General features: G+C 42.9%; 1 protein-coding gene and 1 long non-coding RNA gene across 4 annotated transcripts; one reads left to right on the top strand and one right to left on the bottom strand.

Annotated features, from left to right (window-relative positions):
- Positions 1 to 202: 202 nt before the first annotated feature.
- LOC125286199 (ectodysplasin-A-like) lies at positions 203 to 20,016 on the bottom strand. Of its 3 annotated transcripts, none has more exons than XM_048231007.1 (8): positions 19,568 to 20,016; positions 12,013 to 12,112; positions 9,226 to 9,264; positions 8,715 to 8,912; positions 4,590 to 4,624; positions 4,327 to 4,378; positions 2,172 to 2,302; positions 203 to 1,398 (listed from the first exon to the last, which is right to left on the bottom strand). In XM_048231007.1, exons 1-8 carry the CDS (start codon positions 19,868 to 19,870, stop codon positions 1,138 to 1,140), a joined length of 1,119 nt encoding a protein of 372 aa, XP_048086964.1. In that variant the 5' UTR covers positions 19,871 to 20,016; the 3' UTR covers positions 203 to 1,137. The 3 variants fall into 3 exon arrangements, with proteins under 3 accessions (XP_048086964.1, XP_048086965.1, XP_048086966.1); XM_048231008.1 differs by having other exon boundaries at positions 2,172 to 2,293; XM_048231009.1 differs by having other exon boundaries at positions 8,715 to 8,888.
- On the top strand, positions 8,799 to 11,803 carry LOC125286201. The gene is made up of 5 exons (XR_007192137.1): positions 8,799 to 8,939; positions 9,102 to 10,184; positions 10,567 to 10,630; positions 10,752 to 10,864; positions 11,131 to 11,803. It is a non-coding gene; the product is annotated as an uncharacterized LOC125286201 (long non-coding RNA).
- Positions 20,017 to 21,005: the final 989 nt, after the last annotated feature.

The raw sequence follows: 21,005 nt of genomic DNA, 5'->3' as shown, positions 1-21,005 counted from the left end.
CACACACAATTTGTAGAATTAGAACCACATTTTAAAAAAATGGATCAATATTTTAACTTTTGAGAGGAAATAAATTTTCGCTGACAGATAATTGGACATGGCAGAATCGTGCAGACGTGTCCAACTTGGCCTCAACTGCACATAAGAATTCAGCACTTAAGAGGCACAGAAAATACAAGTGAAATGCCATCTGAGGACAACATTAGATTACAAATGAAAATGTATTTAATGTCATTGAGTCCATTTACAGCAAAAGTATATCCTATTTTATGTACATATATACAAAGTGTAGTGTAAAAGATATGTTTAACTTTTAAGTCAGTAATTCCTTCGGAAATACCATAAAGGCATTTTAAGTGTGTTGAAGTGTTCCATTAGTGCAAACGTGTTGGTGTGCACAGTTTTCTTCATGTCAGAGTCCTTCAGGTCAAACAGAAGAGCAGTACTGGGTGGGGAAAGAGACTTGAGGCAGGATTCTGTCTGACGAGCACAAGACCTGGATTAAAGTGATCACTTTTCTGAAACTGTTTGGCATGCCAGGCGTCTGGGGTTACACATCTGGTAGTCCTCCACAGGTTGCCACACCCAGGGCATGGTGTCGGTTTGACATTGTGCAGTGTGTACGTGTGACTGGTTTCCTGTGTGGTCTGTCGCGTGTGTGTTTGTGTGTGTGTGTGTGTGTGTGTGTCGTCTCACTGATGTGTGTATTATATATGTGTACAAGTTTGTTCAGTGTACATGCATGCCTTGCCAGCGTGTTGGACATGTTGGATATGACAGGGGGGTTGGTAAGTGTGCGTTGGTATGCAACATTGCTCAGTGCACATTTGTGGCCCAATGTCAAATTAACTGTGGTGTACATACAGTGAACCATCAAGTGTGTGTGTGTGTGTGTGTGTGTGTGTGTGTGTGTGTGTGTGTGTGTGTGTGTGTGTGTGTATGTGTGTATGTTTGCCTGTGTATATGTATGTGTGAATGTGTGTGTGCTCACGTTAAATTGCTTTGTGTGTTCTCAACTGTGTTTGGCTTGTCCTCCGGCTACACACTTCCAAGTAAGGTGATGTGGACAGCCATGCTGATAAGCGTGTCCTCATACGGCGTCTGTGTGTGTGTGTGTGTGTGTGTGTGTGTCTGTGTTCACGCCTGTCCGGTGGTCGGCAAATCTCCGAGTCTCACGCTGCCCAGGAAGGTGGTGTGGTCAGTCATGCTGATGAGCGTGTCCTGGTACACCATGCGGATAGAGATGCGCTGGTGCGCCCGCAGCAGGCTCACGCCGGCCGTGTAGCACGTGTTGAACTTGCGCTGGCCCGTCTCGATGCTGCAGGTGCAGCGCAGGAACGGCGTTCGGTCCACCAGCACCTCGTAGCTGGCGATGTCCGTGAAGTTGAGGTAGTAAATCTGGGAAGGAGCGACAGCGTGGCAGGGCAGGGAGGAGAGAAAGCAAGAGGAGAGGGAGAGGAAAAGAAAGAAAGAAAGAAAGAAAGAAAGTGATTGTGTGATAGATGGAGAAAGAGAGAGAGAGTGAAGACAGTGTGGGATGGAGAGAAAGCAAGAGGAGAGAGAAAAAGTGATTGAGTGATAGAAAAAGAGTGAGTGAAGTGAGACACAGAACAGAAAGAGAGTTGAAGGAGAGTGAGAGTGACAGATTGAGGAGGAGTGAACAGAATGAGGGAGAGAGAGAAAGAGGGTTGGAGAGACATTTAGAGGTGTCATAATGTGGAGAAACAGTGAAGGGGACAAGATAATGAGAGTGAATGGAGTGAGAGAGAAGAAGAGATGTGGAGTTGAGGAATAGAAGAGGACGTACCAACAAAACAAAGAGGGTTTTCAAGGCAGTGATTAATCGGTTGTCGTGTCCATTCAAGTCTCACTCTATCAAAAAAAGCAACTGATGGTTTTCATGCATGCCAGATTGGAATTCAATCAAACAATTTGGCAGCTAAATTCAATCCATCACCAATGTCATGCAGATGCCAAATTACCTCACTGAATCCCCCTCCCGATACTCGAGCGTGAATGTTTAATTATGTAGTAACCCGACACTTCAGCTGTTTGGGAGACCTTGGCAGGCCTCCCATTCTGTTTCAATGATAGCGGACTCTGCTTATTCTCTGACAGGGGAACGCTGAAGCGGGATTGACATGCGAGGAGCAAGAGAGAGGGTTACTCACTTCTACCTGACTATAAATGAAGTAGATGCCGTCCACGAGCACCTCCAGCTCGCCAGAGCGCGAGTGCATCTTGAAGACCTTGTGGTGCACCGAGATCATCTTCCAGTTTTTCAGGACGCCCTCTGAAAGATCTCAGTGTGAGAAAAGGGCTGTCACTCAACAACAGTCGGTCAGCAGTACTGCACGCACAAAAACACTTAACACAGCACAACACTATACGCAGAGATGGGAAATCTGGCTTCCGAAAGTCCTACCGTCGTTTGGTTCTACAGCTGATTTCACTAATGAGCTCTGGCTGAAGAGTTGACCTAATGAGCTGTTTTGTTTTCACAGAATGATTGGAACAAATATGTAGTAGGACGTTTACTTTCTAAAGCCAAGTTTCCCTTCTCCGACTACATGGATCTGTCAACACAGCACAGCACACGCACTAGCTGTAGGGATGAAAGACATCTTTATAGAGCTGCAGACATGGCCCAGCAAAGCCAAGCTAAACTCAGTGCTACACAGTACATCTCATGCAAACTCAACATAAACTCGAGTGGCACTCCGTAGAGTGCTTACCTCTGCCTGAAGGAACAGCAGTCCCTCTTAATGCTGCATCTCATAATGTAAAAGCAAAACGAATGCTTTATGGTAATGCTGCATTAGCAAAAGCGAGACTAAATGTGTGCTGGCTGTAAAATGTAATGGCCTCTTCCTTTCCACCAGTTTAATGAAAGTCAGGCCAGTAGTTTTTGCATAATCCTGCTAAGAAACCAACCAACCAACCAACCAACAAACAAATAAATAAATAGACACTTTTCCTAGGGGATGTAATAAGCACATCATTGCTAAACCGGAGATTACTCACTACATCAAAGTGAAACTGCACAAAATTAGTATCATACATGCACACTAAATTCATCAGCACTTCACACACAAACAAATCTAACAGTGAGCCTGTGAACATTGACCGGTGAATAGCATACTTATAATTTACTCTGATATACAGGCAGACTGTAAACCTTAAAACTGCTTTATTTGAAACTGACCACTTTATTTTAGCTTTTAAAGTAAATTTTTAGTAGAGTTATGTTGGTCTATGTAGGACACTAACAGGATAACTTTTTTATGCATTTATGGATACTGACTTAGCTGAGACTTTTTTATTTTTATTTGAGTGGAATTGCACTTTTGTCAACACCTTTATTCTTTCCTAAATACCTAGTCTCCACATACTTGATTGGCAAAAGACCTGTTCTTTTGGGATAAACAAACAAAACATGCTACAACAAAGGTAACCCCAGGCTCCAATATACAATCTAACTTAACGCTGGTCAGCATGGCACTCAAAACCAAAGATTTTAGAGCGTAGCACTCTATAATCTTTGCTCAAAACATCAACAAGTTGGTCAAAACATTCCAACTCCACACATGCAGCATAGCCCCAACCTATCCCATACCTCAACGCTATTAGAATCACCACAATCCCCCAAGAGTTAGCCTGGCACAGGCACACTTGAACAAAGTCCAGTGAATTAACATCACTGAACCAACCAGGGCCAGTCACAAGCTGTGTTCCCATCCAACACATAATGCAATTTTTGACCACTCAAATAGGGAATCCAGAGTGAAAAATGCATGACATTTGTATAAAATCCTCTATGTTGAAAAAGAGGTTGATATCCTAGAAGGGGATTAAGCCACAATTTGCATAAGGTATACAATGACTAAGGTTGATGGAAATGGGTATATTTGCATCAGAACACATTTGTTAAGATTTTATGACAACCTCAAGTTTTGAATTCACTGCTGTTCATCAGCTCCCTTCCCTTGATTAGGAAAGTGTCCATGTTTATCTTCGACATTACACAGCAGATGGAAATGTGCATTTGACTCGTTTTCCTCTAGAGAAATGTTTATAAATGCGCTTAAAATATGCAAATGAGTTGGATGGAAGCCAAGGACTGATTAACCAAACCCAGGTCTGATCAGTATCCACCCCCACCCCCCATTCAACACTCAACAAAGTGAGCATGGCACTAAAACATTTTGACACGCTTCAGTGAGGAACATGCTCTCCAGTGAGGGGCATGCTCTCCGTGAGCGACACTGCTCCAGACCAGGGTGTGTCAGAGAAAAATGGTGTAGACAGCAGGGATTTGATTCTTACCTTCTCTAACTTGTATGGTTGTTTCTTGGCCTTGCAAATGCACCACAGCAGGCTGCAAAACCACAAGGGGATATTAAATGAAGCAGAGCCTTTCAAGTACTGTTCCCTCCACCACTAAAAGTAAGCCACAACATCACCACAGACATAGCAGAAAAATGGGGTGTGCATGTGTTGCTTTGTGTGTGTGTGTGTGTGTGTACGTGTGTGTGAGTTTGCATGTCTGAGTACCTACACTGTGCATGTGGGTTTGGTTTAGTGTATACCTGAAATTCTTTTAGCTTGCTTTTGTCCACAGCACCTGCAAAACACAAGCATGTTTAAACAATTACTGCTTTTTATCGTAAAGCTTTCAGCTGAAGTGAGCTTTAAAATCAACGCCCCTCTGAAGTAAAGAGGAAGTGTGTCTAGAATATATTTATATTATTGACCTCTCTCTGTCAACATGCTAAACATGGGCGATAATGAGTGATGCCAATAAGTAATGTGTGATACCAATGGGTAATGCCACAACAAAACATGCCTGCACTGCTTATACAATGAATGTCTGCTATTTCATTGTATTGGTTATTAATTGGTGGTGTTTTGGCCAGTATTAATGGTTCTGAGTGGACTCGACAGAGGGATGTTATCAATGTCGTCCCACTAGATTGCCAACAAAGAGCTGGGTGTTTCTCTCCTTGTGTGGAAAGCGCTCCTGTGTACTGGTGCCCCCTCTCCCCCTCCTCTTGTATCCGTTCCATCCGGACACATCAGCATTCATCCTCCCTTGTTCCATAGGAAGACGTGTCTTCCCTGGAAAGTTTTCATATTCCAAGAGCCAAATATAAACCATGAATGAATCATTGTGGAAAACATCCACAACTGCTATGTATGCTTGCTAGCTAGAGTACAGGAAGGGAGATTGACAGCAGGAACACCACATCATGCATACTCTGAGCATAACACACTGGTTCAAATGTTGATGTTAGCTACCATGCTAACCGCAAATATGATTTACTTGCTAAGCAATGTGGTGTGCTGGCCTCAACCAATTTCTTTATAATAATAATAATAATAATAAAATCTTTGAGGCCCCAACATAACACACCATAATTATGACCGCCGCTAGCGAAGCGGTCATATAGGGATTGTCAAAGTCCCCCCTGTCATCTACTTCTTGAATTTTTGGTCAACGATACCCGGGACACCGAACCACCGGGGCACATGAAATTTGGTGGGTATGTAGCCCCACTAGACTTTTACGGAAACATTTTGTTTGGTCCCCGGGGGCCACTCCCCCACTGCGCTGGGCCCCCCGAAACCCAAAAAAATCAGAAAAAAAAGAAGAAATTTTTATGGTATGTTGGTCTCAAGGGCCCACATCAACCTAGCCCATCCCGAACTCATTCGTGATTTGCACCCCCCCGGTAAAAAATGAAAATGCAATATCATTCTGCTTTAATCGCCCCTCTCTTCAGTTAAGGTGTTCAGAACTGCACCAAATTTTATGGGTATGATTAACCTGACATTCTCAGGGGGTATGCCAAGTTTCGTAGAATTTCATCCATGGGGGGGTCTAAAAAAATTAAGTTATGTGTACATTTAGTGACTGTACACTCATTGGCCTGTAGATGGTGGTGCACACATATACACACGCACACACACACACACACACAGGTACGCACATACCATCAGTATTGGCAATTACAACGGCCGATACATAATTACAAATTCAGTAGGATTAAAGGAAAACCAAATATTCATCATAATAATTTGGCTGCATTTCCAGTTTTGGCATCACGTAGTCGTTTGTCCACCAGATGGCCCATCGTTGCAGTGAGACGTAATTTTGTTGGAAGTTAATCTAAAGTGGGTTGGAAAGACACTAAGCTTCCTACAAGGACAAGACTGTAGTTTACCGCAGAGAACGTCTAATAAGGGTAGGATGATTTCTGCATGACATGTAATTCCCATTTCTTCTTGAAGCCGAAATAAATCTGCGAATGTTTATCAGACATGCTTGGTTTTTACTGCAGGTAGGCTACGTTAATCTTAAGTTGTATCAATAGCCTAGAGTAGGTAAAATAATGTTACCGTTAGCATTGGTTGAGTGATAGAGGCCAATTTGATTATTGATGTATTTGTAGAAAACCATAAATGCAGTTATAGGCTACCAAGAAAATTGATAACAGCACTAATTGCATCTTTCGACTGTCATCTCATTTGCTTAGGCCTATAACCATAACCTAGGCTACTAACAGGAGCTAAGTGAGTTAGCCACAACACGTTCACTACGTGATGGTTTTCTAATGGAAAATATAGGCTACCTGAAAGATAACCTGATGATGCATCCTAAACACCGGGCTGGGACATTTAGCTCAAAGTCTCAAAAAGCATCTGAGTCAACGTTCATCACCAAACACCCATATAGGCTACTTCAATCCTCTATTTTCAAAGGTGATTCAAGTAAGGAAGAGCATGGCTCAAAGTATAGTAACTAGGACTGAAACTACATAAATTCGTCAAAGTGAATAATTTGTGTCAACTTCGCCCGCAATGTAGATTTATTAACGCACCCGTGATCTACATCTCCATTTAAACCAAATGTTTTAGAGCGCACGTTGAGAGATGTATCCAGGGCAGGGCTGTACCTACACATATTTGTTGCACGTGCTACAAAAATCATTCTTTGCGATGGATGATTTAGTACCAACGTTACACCGGTCTAATACAGTTTTGCCTATGGCTATACCGTGAGACTGAGACGTTTTTTGTTTGTTCGAATTGCGTGTTTAGGATGTGAGAGGGGAGTCGATGTGCTTCGATTCCAGCTTGGTAGTAGTAGTCTATGCGATTAAAAAACACGTGTGTGTGAAGTATCCAAACAATGATAACGCTTTCATTATGGCTGCTTTAGCCATAGACCTTGAGCTACTGTACAGTGGGTTGGGTTCCATTTAGAAGTGTCGCTTTCCGTGATTCACACAGCTGCGCTAGTGCGTGGATATCTCAATTGCAAAATTAAACAATATTTCTATGGGGCGCCTACAATGAACTAGGCTGGGTGAACTCAGCCTGATCTGCCGGCGATTCCTTTTCGATTTCTTAAAAGATTGAGCTAGGTCTGGCGAAAGCCAGACTAACCATGGACCTCATAGTTGCAAAATGCAAGGGAACATGAATCAGCATATTATTTGCACAAACAATAATGGACAGTAGCTCTTCAACTTGGCCCGTTAAAATGTGTATGAACAGTCTAGCAACGCATTTCATGAAGGCCCTTTTGGACATGTCAGTTATTTGCACCACTGGGTAAAACAGCATTATGTTTTAGACTACTGGTATTTAATTTGTGCATTGACAATAAAGCTGAATATCATATGAACTAGATGACTAAACTTATGCATATGTAGAAGTAGAAACATTCACAAAAATCCATGACATGACCTCTCTTCTTGATAGCTGTTGAAAACTGCATGGAACTGACAGGGATTGTTTTGTTTAATGATAAATAAATAAATACATTATGCTGCTACCTTCTGCTTTTCCCAAATACAATGTAGCCTACAGGTGTACCTTTCATCAGTCCAGTTGCATTGGATGGACTGTGTTGAACTGCCCTACTTGTGATTGTTTAGATATTTTAAAGGTTTTATAACAATGCTACAATTTTTTTGGCAAGTTCTACAAATCTATTCACCTTTGCAGCGCCAGTAGGCTACTTTGTGTGCGGCCCGCAAACACAAATTCCAAACAAGCATACACAAAAGTTTCAAGAGTGGGGGATTGGGTAGAAGATGGAGACAAATTCATTTATATGATTTATTTTCGCGGAATGGATGTACAGGACTGAGCGGCGGTCATATTTTGTACCGCTATGCGGTACATCTAGTTATAATTCCTTTGAGTAATATGGAAACACTGTGGTGCTCCTTCCCTCCTCTTGTCTACCGTTTTCACTTTTAGGGTTTGTTTGGGTTGTAAACCATTTGGGTAATTTGGTCCTTACTGCATGGCCATGATGATGCATGTCTCTGGCATTATTATTGCAGTGCTGCCCCCACAGTAACTCAAACACAGACCATATCATCAAGATGGGCAGAGCAACCTCTACAAACTTATTTTTTCTCTTCCACATTAGTGGGTATGCGAGCATTCTTTGTTGTTTATGCATTTTGTTTGACCGTTGTTTTTGACTGTTGTTTGACTCTTCGTGTTTTTCAGAGTGTTTTCCCACCAGTGTATCCCCATGTTTACAGCATCATGTCAAACTTGCCCATAAGTTTTGGACAGTTACTCTGCATGCGCCTACAGCCACATGAACACAGCACCGCTCATATCGGGATTGGCAAACCAACCAACCGATACATCCGTTCCATCTGTTCCCTCGTCTCAGGTGTGGCCCTTACCTGCCGGCCCCTGGGGGCCAGGTGGTCCTTTTGGCCCTGGCGGTCCGGGTGGTCCGGCTGGCCCCAGGGCATTGGAACCTGGGATCCCCGGAATACCGGGAATTCCTGGGGGGCCCTGAGGGCCTGGGGGTCCGGGTTGGCCTGGAGGACCAGGGGCTCCCTGTCGCCTCTTTCCTGGGAAAGGATGTCGGATGAAACCTAGCATTTATTTGAAAATATTGCAAGGTAATGCTCTACAATAACTTTACCAAACCATATAAGCATGCTGTTACAGATGTGTATGAGTAGAGAGCGTCTTGTAACTTTTTATTTATTTTTAAAAGCCATCCTTTGCAATAACTTTTACAATCCATGCAAGGCCATGAATTTGTTTGTGTTTCTTCACAGTCTTATGAAGCAGAACAGAGGAACCAGACTGAAGCATGAGCCCTGAACAAAATGTGCTCTTCTGGATGGCCAGGGAAGGCGGACAAAGACACACACACATCATGATTAAATTAAAAACAATTACCTTTCTTGACTTTATCTTTCCGTTTACCGGAGGGGGATTCTGAAACAAACCAAACCAAATAATAAGCAAGACTTTCTCTCCAAAATATAATTTAACGCATCTCCAAATCCCAGGCTTCCTGTGGCCCTTCTCACACACACACACACACACGACACAACCTTTCTCTATCTCTGACTCTCAGAAGGGTCTAATTGTCTGTAAATGCCTCACATTCCCCAGCCTTTTGTAATGCAGACGAGCGTGGAACGTCACATAGCATTCATTTAGTACCAAATAACGTCTAATGAAGCCTGTCTTTTAATGATGTGATCAGAGGCTTCGGCGCGGCCAGGTATTTGGGGATGCCGCGGCCCTCTTGCCGAGCCTGTGAGAGACCAGATTCCCGTATACTGTATCAACATGTGCCTGGAGCGTTACCCGGCAATGGAATACGAGAGGTTAATTAGAGAGATACATTACCCTGCCAAAATCCTTTCTTTTGAATTAGGCCCAGATGGAGGACGTAGATGAAAGTGTGTGTGTGTGTGTGTGTGTGTCTGTCTGTTCTGTTCTGTGTGTTGTTGGGGTATCACTGAAATGTCTGTCGAACTTGTGAACTACACACGTATACATACACACGCACTCACACACGCATACACACACACACACACATACATGCACTCACCCAGACACACACCACACAAAAAGGCTGTGCACTGCATAAAACAATCCTGTTTAAGTGCCGTCTTTCAGGTTATGCGTATACCATGTCATTACAAACTACAAAGGAGGATGCTTAACCTTAAAACACTCTCTGTTTGAGTCTTCCACCCCTGAAGACATATGGCCAATGTTTTGCTTTTTTTTTTCTCTTTCTCTCTTCTCTAAAACCTCGTCTTCTGCAGGCTAAATAACTGGATGCATCTACATGATTTTTTCCTAATGAGCGACCTATCTGAAATCTGGTCCATGTTATGAGGGTGAGTCTGTAAAACTGATGGCTGTGTGATCTTGGGCAGAGATTACAAAAGCCTTTGTCTGTATGGTCCTCTGCAGAGGGCTGGGAGTAATTATTGTTTAGACTCTGAATTTTTACTGATTTATGGCAAATGTCTCACAAGGTAGGGCTTTTTTTCTGTTTAAACACAATCACTGGTGTTTCCTGAAGTACTCATTGTCACGCAACGTAATTGTGGAATTTTATTTTTTGGGTGGTTTGCTCTACTCTGCTCCGCCTCTAAGATCACAGCACTGCATAATACTTCTCTCTCTCTCTCTCTTTTCTCTCTCTCTCTCTCTCTCTCTCTCTCTCTCTCTCTGTGTGTCTGTCTCTCTCTCTCTCTCTCTCTCTCTTTCTTTCAGTCCTTCAGTCTGTGTCCTGCCCCCCTTTCCTTTCACTTCATCTCTGAGAGATGGAATCAATTGGGTATGTGAACAATTATTAAAGCATATGAGTATTCAGGGAATTGCATGCATTCAAAGGACAAAAACATCAAACGCATATTACTGCGCATGAGACATATGGATTACTGTTTGAGATATTACAGTGCAGAGGGAATCAACAAGTGATCTCGGGGCCAGCAGACTTTCCAAACAAGGGATCAACCTGCCCTCACAGACAGACAGAGAGATGTTTGCAGGTCCCATTACATTTGAAAAGGTTAGTGCTGACAGTATTAGAGAACTTATAGTGAAAGCCAGGGCCGCCCCCCTAAAGGTTAGTCTGAGGATACGCCCGGTGCCAGCATGCAACACAAGTGTCTCCAACGCTGACATTCCAGAATTTGTTGAAAATACATAGGCTTTAAAGACACTTCATCTAATACTGTCATTACGTTCTTTTTCCAGGCTCTGTCAAAATGTATGCATATTCTCTAAACCACTGTTTTCTTTATTTTTGCATGCACGCCTCCTCTTTCGTTCCAGAGACCACACATAAATCCTGCACATCAATTCCACCCTTGGACACACTTCTGATTGTTTTACACACTGGGAGCAAGACATAAAAACAGAAGTTCATAACTCTTATATTCCGAGGTTAAGAAAACAAGTTGGGGCCTGGAGTTTGGTTTTCGTGAGCACGGCATATTGACAGGCTGTAAATTTCAAACGATGCTGGCTCTCTTTCTTATTTGTTCTGGGTTTGACTGGACCGTATTTCACAATAGCCTCAGCATGGGAGGCACTAGGCTCAATTCCCTCCCAAGTGGATCTCGGGGAAGGACAAGCAGTCCAGGAAGAACATCATCATCATCAACATGGACCGTGATAGCCCTTGGCAAGGGGTCTTTTTGCAGAATAAGATTTTGGGGGTGGGGGGTAGGGGGTGCACTTCAAAGGTCTGGGATGACGTTCTTTTAAATGGAATTAGCTTTGCTGTGTGCAAACTGAATCATGCTTCACGACCCTATCTGCTGTGCAGCTGGGATGACTGGAATCTATCTGTAACTATTGCAACTTTGAGAGGGAGAGAAAAAAACAGCTGCAATAAAATAAATGTAACCAACTGGCTAAATAAATAAATAATACAAGCAGGTGCACAGGGGCTGCTACAGACATTCCCTTGCCATTTGATCATTTGGGATTTTCTGGACAGCTTTCAAATACGGGCTTTGAGGGGCAAAAAAAAAAAAGAAAGTAATCAAGAAAAATGGAATGCAAACATTATGCTGACCGACTCTTCAAAGCACTTTAATCATGATGACGGTGGTTGAAATTCCTGCATTTCAAACAACTGCATCCATTTCAGATTGTTTTAAGCTGCCGCGCTCTTTTATGGTTACGGGATTGGCACGTGAGGGCCTCTACCTGAGTCGTGTCTTCGGTTGGTGCCACGCTTCGTCCGCCAAAGTGCGCTGCCAGATCCTGCCGTCACCTGGGCCCGTCTTTCCATAATCCCCTCTGGTGGCTGCCGGGGGACGAGAGACAAAAACAGACAACACCAATTAAAAGCGGCAGAAAGGCCTCTCTGGTTACTGCCAAGCCTTTCCCCAAGTGTGACTTTCATGACAAGCCTTTCAAAGTGAGTGCAAAGACTCAATATATAATCCAAAGCGATTAACAAGCTCAACGGTTGCAGCAGTGTTTACTGGATGCCAACAGGCAAAATTATTATGGTGATTGATGCTTTCCCCCCCCAAAAAAAAATTCTTTGTTAACTTGCCATGTAATATGACACAGGTGAAACAAGGAACTCTATGACCCAACTGTCTTTGACCTCAGTGCTCTGTTCTAATGTGTGCTAATGTGTGAAATTACAATGCCAATTTGTACAAATTCAAAAGCTATAAGGATTGTGAGCCAACTCACACAATAGGGGACAAGTTCCACAATTGTTCAGCCCACTGTTGTGGCTCATCCTGTAACCAGAGTCATTTTTGTCTGCCTCCTTGGTGTTGGATAGCCTGGGCATGGGTAGCCCTAATGTCACATTAAACGTCAGCTATGGAGCCAACTTATACTGCGACACCTCCAGAAAGCATATCCATTCAGACTTCCCGTTGCTTTCCGTCCTTTTCAAAAGTAATCTGAATGACCCGATACCAGCCAAAAAACTGGACTGAAATCATGGTTCTCAAGTGGCAAGGGGAGGATGACACATGCCCATGCCCAAGAGGAGGAAATATCACACTCCCCCCTGCCCCCCCACAGGGTGAAGAGGGGACAATGGAAGCAGATACCATGCGGGTGATCGAGTGTAATACTGCAGATTAAGATAGCCCATCTTATGACCGACCTACTTTTACCAAATGCGGTAAAATGGTTTATGAGCTTCACCATTATAAATTCTTTGGAAACAGTTATTTGATGTCATACTAAGGTTCCACTTGAAACTACCAAGCTTGACATCAATTTATTTATTATCAGAGATTGTCCTATTTACACATGCCTTTTGAATAAGGTAATAAGTCTCTGAGACCATAAGCCAGTTAAATAAACTGACAAATAACAATAGCTGGCATTTTAAAAAATGATCTTAACATAGAAAATGCATTAAGAACTTGTCAGACAGGTTCTACATCATATTCAGGCCTCCTGCAATACACTGTAATTCTGACCAGAATTCAGAAGTTGACAAAGAAATTACACTAAGGGATTATGAGGAACTTGAATTCTCAGGACATGAACCTATTCTCCTCAGAGAGAACAGGTTACCAGAGGTTCTCCTCAGGGAATGAGTTACCAGAAACCTCTTTGTCTAGACTGTGCAATATGACTCGGAGGCTGCACCATACCTTTTTATAACTTCTTACACTTATAGAAGCAGGCTGCAAACTCCCATCAGTAGACTTTCAAAAAAAACCACATTATGGTCCCTCTCGTTCTGGCATTTCTGGCCTTGTTGGACTCTGATACTTACGCTCTCGCGGGGAGACTGATGGGGAACAGATTGCGAGTGTGCGTGGTGGAAACAAGGAACGCAACGCTTGTAGGTGCCCTCGGGCTACGTTTGTGTAGTAAAGTAAACCTCAGAAGGTCACCTCGTTTAGAGGAGGGGTAGCAGCCCACGCTCAGAGCTCTCTGTGTGTGTGTGTGTGTTTTCTGTCGTGTTTGAACGAGATGATACCTTGTGTCTGTTGGAGCGAGCCCAAAACCAACCAGGTTAAGGGGGTAGATTGCTTGGGCTGTGCCGTGCGGCGTTACACAATTTAATCATTCAGACTGGCGTGATGCACATCTGCAAGTGATTTGCTCAAAGGACACCAGCCGTTTGATGACATGTGAAGCAGTCTGGGATGTTAGCATTGTTCAAATGCTAAAAAAAAAAAACTGTGGTGGATTCTTCTATTATATAATGATATTTGCTTTATGAAATTTGTTCTCCATCCTTGAGAGTATTTGCAGTCAAGTCTGTGTCAAGATCAACTCTTGAGAGATGAGGCAGAAACCAAACAGACGGTTTACTTTTTGGTCTCCCCACCTCCACCCCTGACATTTATACAGTTCAGAAGCCTCTCTCTCCAGAGAGACGAGCAAGTTAGGGAACAACCCCAAGCTGTCACTGACTCGCTCCGTTCAGATGTACAGCACCATCAGCGGCCAGACGCGTCAAGCAAATGTCAGCCCAGGTCCTCTGACAGCTGGCGACCTCACCGGTTTCAAGATTCGAGATTGTGGCCCGCGAGATTATATATATATATATATATGCCAATGCGTAGCTAAGCGAGAGCGCACGTTCCCAGATGTTCCCACACTCGGCGGCGGAGCCTCTCATTTGGCGCGCAGGTGTCTCCACAGCATGCGTGCAGCTGTTGGCAGCCCAGGGTCTTCCAGTCGATGAAGTGTCAATGAACACTCAAACACATGGCTTCACGCTGGTCTTTACGGCCAACTTTCATGCTTGCTAAGTCGTGGAAATACATCAAAAAAAAAAGGGGAAAAAAAATCCTCAGCTGCGCATATTGATGCTGTAGTCTATTTTTTTCCTGTTTCAAAGCATTTGGTACAAATTATTCACCATATTAGACTCACATAAACACACAGTGCCTTATTCTTCGGGAGTAGTGTAATTTCTGTGCCTTTACGGTACATTCCATCTCATTAAAAGTTGGCAGACAAAATGGCCTGATGACAGTATGTGATGGCAGGTGTTGGTATGCCATCAATTAAGAGACACACTTAAAAAAGAAAAGAAAGAACAAGCAAGAGAAAGAAAGAAAAACTATTAATTAAAGCGGTCTTAAATCTTCAAAGCTGAGCTGTCTTGCAGCTTGGTGAGTGAGACAAGTCCATCACGACCCATATGCTCCTGTTTCGCTTGCTATGTAAACTGCGGTGTTCTGTAATCACGGTTGTTTAATGCACACATCTGGATCGGACAGCATCACTGTTAAATATTTACAGCTGCACCAGAGTCCTCCATCTCACAGTGAATTATCATCTGGTCCAAATACCTTCGGCATTTCGCTGTGTTTTTTCCGGAAGGAGCATAAAAAACAGACCCAGGTAATCGAAAGGCAGTAGCTCCTTTCAAGTGCAAAAAAAGATGTTGCTTCTTTAGTTATTTTTCAAAAGGTGAATCACCTTCACAAACCTTCAGAGTCTGTAGTATGACTGTGTGGTGAAACAAAATACGTAAAGGACCAAACTTGGAGGTAATCACATTGTTGCCAAAAGTGAAACATAAATCTGAGTTTAGTTAAAGGGACACCAGGCAAGCCTGATGCTTTTTCTCTACGAAACTCCCCCTCGCACAGTCTGAAGCTCTTTTCCTTTTCTTTGCGTCTTCCGTCAAGGGTTTTCGCTGCTTCTTCGCCAGCTCTGCCATTATTCACACGTTTGCAACAATCTCTAGCGTTTCGTTAGCCTGCCTCTGTGCTGTAAACTGACCCTGCTTCGGTCGGCGGGTAGGATAAACCGAACTTGCAAGTGGGATATTCTTCCTACAGGCAGTAGGGGCGGGCGAGAGAGCCTTCATTCGCCCCGTAATGAGTCATTTAACCATATACCGACTTACGAAGATGATAAAACACGAAAACGTTGCCTGGTGTCCCTTTAAAGGATAATTCCGGGATTTAGCACTTTGAGTCCCTTTTCTGGTTTGTTTTGGATGAACTAGAGTGGTGGACACTAAAATTTTGACGATGGGTCCTTTCTTGACTTTCTGACTTGTTTTGAATCGTCATTGACTGTTTCAGAGTGGCTGGCTATGGACATGCACAAACATGTACTTAAAACAACCTTTAACATACATTTTTAAAACTGTGCAACTCACCGAATGGTTAGTGATGTTTGTTGATGTTCCAAAACAAGTAGCGTAGTGAAATACAGTTTCTGTTGAGTTTTATTTGGCATTTTGTAAAATCCCATTGATTTCTGTTGGAAGAGGTATTACTCATATCACTGCGCTACCGGAAACGGAAAGGGGGTCTGTTTACATTTGCTTGTAGTCTTTCCACGAGACGTTCTTTTACTGCCTATGCTTCAGACTCAAATATTGAGCGGATGTTTATACACGGTTCTGAGGTATCTGAAAAAAATAGTTCCACAATAGCAAATAACACGGATTGAAATCATACATTGCGCCGAAATATTTGTTTTTAATTATCAACGAACACCACTAACCACTCTGTGAGTTGCACAGTTTTGAAAACTAACGTTAAGGGTTGTTTTAAGGACATGTTTGTGCATGCCCATTACTAGCCAGCCACTCTGAAACAGTCAAAGGCTATTCAAAACGAGGCAGAGGACCCATCGTCAAAATTTCGGTGTCCACCACTCTAGTTCATCCAAAACAAACCAGAAAAGGGACTCAAAGTGCTAAATACTGGAATTATCCTTTAAGGAGAAATGGAGATAGGGAAACACAGCATGTAGCATGAAACGCTGACTTAATGTATGTTCAAGTCAATAAAAAATCTGACCAAAGTCATGAACTTAATTGTCTCGTCCTGGAAGATGGTCCCAGTCCAAATACCTTCAGCATTTGACTGTGTTTTTTTTCTGGAAGGAGCATAAAAAACAGACCCAGGTACTCGAAAGGCAGCAGCTCCTTTCAAGTGCAAACAAAGATGTTGCTTCTTTAGTTATTTTTCAAAAGGTGAATCATCTTCACAAACCTTCACAGAGTCTGTAGTATGACTGTGTGGTGAAACAAAATACGTAAAGGACCAAACTTGGAGGGAATCATATTGTTGCCAAAAGTGAAACATAAATCTGAGGTTAGTTAAGGAGAAATGGAGATCGGGAAACACAGCATGTAGCATGAAACGCTGAGTGGACAACTGACTTTATGTACAAGTCAATAAAAAATCCGACCAAAGTCATGAACTTAATTGTCCCACCCTGGAAGATGGTCCCAGAAGGACAACCACATGGCTCGTCTGAGCACTTTAAAGCTGAAGAAAAGATGGTTTCTCTGGACAAGACACAAAAGCACTTTTTGGATGAGTTAACCCTCCCCAAGAGCCAGACAAAAGAAGTTTTCTCAGCCCATAGTCTCCGAGCTGACACCATAACTGTTCCAGTCTGAGATCCCATCTGAGGATGACACAACAGAAGGGAGAGTGAGAAAGAAAAGGAAAGATAGAGAGCGAGAGAGAGAAAGAGAAAGAAAGAGAGCGAGCACATGGGGAGGTGGTGGGACCCACGGAATGTGTTTCTCACTAAGTCACAGTGTGTGATCTCACCCCCGCTGAAGTACTCACTTGTTTAGCTCACAACCCCACTGGCCAATGACACACTCAAAGCCAAATAGAGAGAGAACTAGAGCAAGAGAGTGGGAAGGAGAGAAAGAAAAACTGAGAGGGAGAAAAAAAGGAGAGAGAGAGAGAGAGAGAGAGAGAGAGACAATAGTCAAGGTCAAGTCAGAACGTTAAACCCCACAAAAGCCTCTCCGGTCCACTAACCTTGTTGTGACCTCCCCGTGCTGATGACGAGAGGTGAGTCCTGGCCACAGTGTTGAGCAAACACTTTCCTACCAGGGACTTCCTCCCGTCCAACTGAGACTAAATTGAGGCAGACCTCAACTTCTCCCGAAGTTCTCTTCTCCTCTCCTCATGCTACAGGGACTTGACTCATTCCTACTCCACCATGTACACTTCTCAAGTAGGCTATCGGTAGGCTTTCATGCTTCTGTATTATGTTGGGATCTCAAATAAGGCAGAAAAAGATATGTGTATGAACGTCACCCCTTTGTGCATTAACGCCGTTTTAAATTACTTTGCTTAAATTTGCTTTGTACATTGCCTTTTTCTGACAAGCTGAACTCCTTGCCTTGAGACTTGAGACAGTTGTGTCTGATATCTGTCCTTTTTTTTGGATTCACAATCGTTTACAGACCAGAAACAATAAAGACAGTAAATGAGGTCAAAAGTCAGGTAGACGTGGGCCAAGCTAGGGAAGCAAATAGGAGGTGACAAAGAGACAAACCCAGAAAACCCAGAGCTTGGAAAAGACAGTTTCTGTTTCTTAAACCATGATGATCAAGGAGGGACCAGTGTCTTATCAGAAGCTGGTCATCTTTTCCTTCTCTGTCCGAGCAAAATATTACATCTGGACACTTAAAGGGAAAGTGTCTTGCTGTTCAGCAGAAATGTAGTGAAGCTACATGCAGCATATTGTCCAAATCTATGGCATAATATTACTCTCTTATTAGAGGGCACATTACTGTGGTAGCTAAAACATTCACATCATCCAGATGTGCTTTGCTACGCACAGCCAACATAGTCTAGTTCCATTTGTTTTCACTTAGCGCTGAGTAGGTTCATCAAGCTGCTATTAAAAGCTGACCTACATATTAGGGCAATATCATGTTGTCTTAATAACCTTGTAGAATAATTTATGTGGCATTTTCAAGGGAGGCACACATTCTTGCTGTGATCAAATATCTGATTCTGGCTGGCTTCATCTGAGGATAGGCTCTGATTTGTATTGTTAATGCATCCTTCTACTGTCTGAGGCTTTACAATTCATTCCCCAGGACTAGGCTTTCAAAGCCTTGTTACTGCAACCGAATCACCACATATCAAATTTGGTTGGCACATCTCCAAATTCCCAATGTTCAGTCCAAATCCCAATAAATTTACACAAGCCGCTGCACCTGTTAGCAATTTGGCTAATGTTTTTCCACCTGCTACCTCCGAGTCAACCGTTCATCCAATACCCCATATGGCACGTAGTCGATTCATTGTGGATTCAAATATTTTCCAATTTGGGACTACTACAGACAAAGATGAAGCAAGCCCATTGTAGTCATACCCTCACATCTGCTTTGCAGCAACTGAGAAGATTGGCTTTTCCCCACTCTGTCTTTTAAGTATATTTGCTTTATCACGCTCCAGTTGTTAACGTTCATGTGTGACCGGTCCTGCCCTGTCTTTGATTTCCGGCAGCCTATTTTTTTTGCATTATCCATTCAAAGATTGTGACTAATCTATATTGTACACATACACAAAAACCCTGAGTTGTGTAAACTGCTCTTTGTTTGATTGCCATACTAACTCTTGACTGTACTGAAGAGGCCATATTTGATTTGATGCCCTTGGTAGGCTAGTGTCTGCCCTCCCTTCACTGGTTTCTATGAGGACCATGAGTTGAATGGGATGGCTGAATGCAACTCAACTGGTTTAAGTTGTAAGCTGCCACAACAGGTGCCACACCAGTAGGAATTTGTCAGATGATTGATGTTAGTGCAAGGTGGTTTTCTGTGATGTCAAACTGTCTGTTCTATATGTGCCTGATTAGTCCACTATATATCCACTCAAAGTATTGTTTTTAACAAATGTGTCATTAACCCGTAAGTCACATTTCAAGTGAGCTAAATGTTTATGGCAAAGTGATATAATGTTTAGGCTAATAACAACAAAAATAATAATAGCAACAACAATTAAAATGTACAAATAAAATAATCATCAGTTTTTACCTCAGGCGGGCTGGGTTCGCGGTGAATGTCATCGTCTGAGTCATTGGTGTGGGACACCCTCATCTGGGAAGATCCGCTGACAGCTGACGCGGATTCTCGCTTATTCAGTGCAATCTCCCGCTTCACCTCAGACCGCAGGTCCAGAAAGCAGGACAGTGTTATTAAGTGTAGCGACAGCGACAGGATGAAAACCCCGACGAAAACGTTGCAATTGTTGCACCTCTTCTTGCACGTGCAAGGCTGATGGAGCTGAGGTCTTGACGCGCTCTCCGTGAACTTGTCCATTAAAGCTTCGCATGCCATTATTGACAGTCGTAGTAGGATATTGCTATCTCAGCATAATCAGCTGGGCTATCGGTTGCAATCGACAAGTAGTCATTGATCAATCTCAGTGTAGTCGTGGGGTCTAAATGGCGAAACACTATTCTCTGACTGTAATGACGCAGTGACAAGCGCGCACGAGTAGGCTACTATAATTGCGGTTACGCCTTTGTGGACAAGACTCTGTGGGATCCGCCTCTATTGTTCCTGATTGGCTAGTCCACTACAAGAACAGTTCCTTACTATCAGACATCTCATACACTAAACAGGCATTCATGCACGCGCGCGTCCCTTGGGCTTTATGGATATTTTCTTAGGAAAGTCCAGTAAGACCAAGGCTAGGTGGTCATGTAGATCTGGCTACGTTTCACAATCTAACTTTTTTAATACACACACATCGTATGAAAAAATAAGATAATACAATGTGGAACAATGATTTAAATGCTTAAATGTTGTCAATAATATAGCTGGGTGAAAATGGTATATCCATGACGCAATGACAAAACAAAACATCCATTCCAATCGTTATGTAAGTGTAGAGTTACTACATTCATGGATTCGTTGGGTTCACTGATGCCATTAAAAAAAGGGGGTGGGGGGGTCATAGTGCTGCATGACCTCTCCCATAAATTACACCGACTTCACGTCCATGCACGGAAACATTTGCTGCATTTTGGCGACATCTTTTGGACACAGGTAAGTATTACAAAAACAGCACAGCACCGATTTGCTTTTTCATTTGCATGCAGATTGCATGATACAAGGCCTAAATAAACAGCTTTTAAAGTCTATTGGCAGCATGTCCAAGCCTCCAGCCCCAATCCCATATTGTGACGAGTGAATTTGCAATCCTACGAAATTACTGTCGTTTTGGTGCAAATCCAAATAATCAGGATAATTTTCCTTCAGCAAAGACCCAAAGAGTAGAGAGCTGTCTGCTCTCAAATCTAATCTAAACTAACAGAACAATTTTTCTTGTGTTGACACATGGTTACATAAAGTACACATTTAAATCTCCGCATTAACTCTGCAATAGGATTTTTAGAATATTTAATAGCAAATACACAGAGGCATTACAGTGCTGATTATATCATAAATGTGTGTGCTTTACTGCAAG

This window comes from Alosa alosa, chromosome 21, assembly GCF_017589495.1.
Source record: "Alosa alosa isolate M-15738 ecotype Scorff River chromosome 21, AALO_Geno_1.1, whole genome shotgun sequence".
Classification (NCBI taxonomy): Eukaryota; Metazoa; Chordata; class Actinopteri; order Clupeiformes; family Clupeidae; genus Alosa; species Alosa alosa.
Note: the sequence above shows the minus strand (reverse complement) of the source record. Positions and strands in the feature narration are given on the sequence as shown.

Excerpts from the sequence above, each read along its gene's own strand:
- LOC125286199 (XM_048231007.1), bottom strand. The coding sequence starts at position 19,870 with ATGGCATGCGAAGCTTTAATGGACAAGTTCACGGAGAGCGCGTCAAGA. Across the intron at positions 12,113-19,567 it reads GCGAACCCAGCCCGCCTGAG|CCACCAGAGGGGATTATGGA; the intron begins GTAAAAACTGAT and ends GTCCCCCGGCAG. Across the intron at positions 1,399-2,171 it reads TCATTTATAGTCAGGTAGAA|ATTTACTACCTCAACTTCAC; the intron begins GTGAGTAACCCT and ends GCTCCTTCCCAG.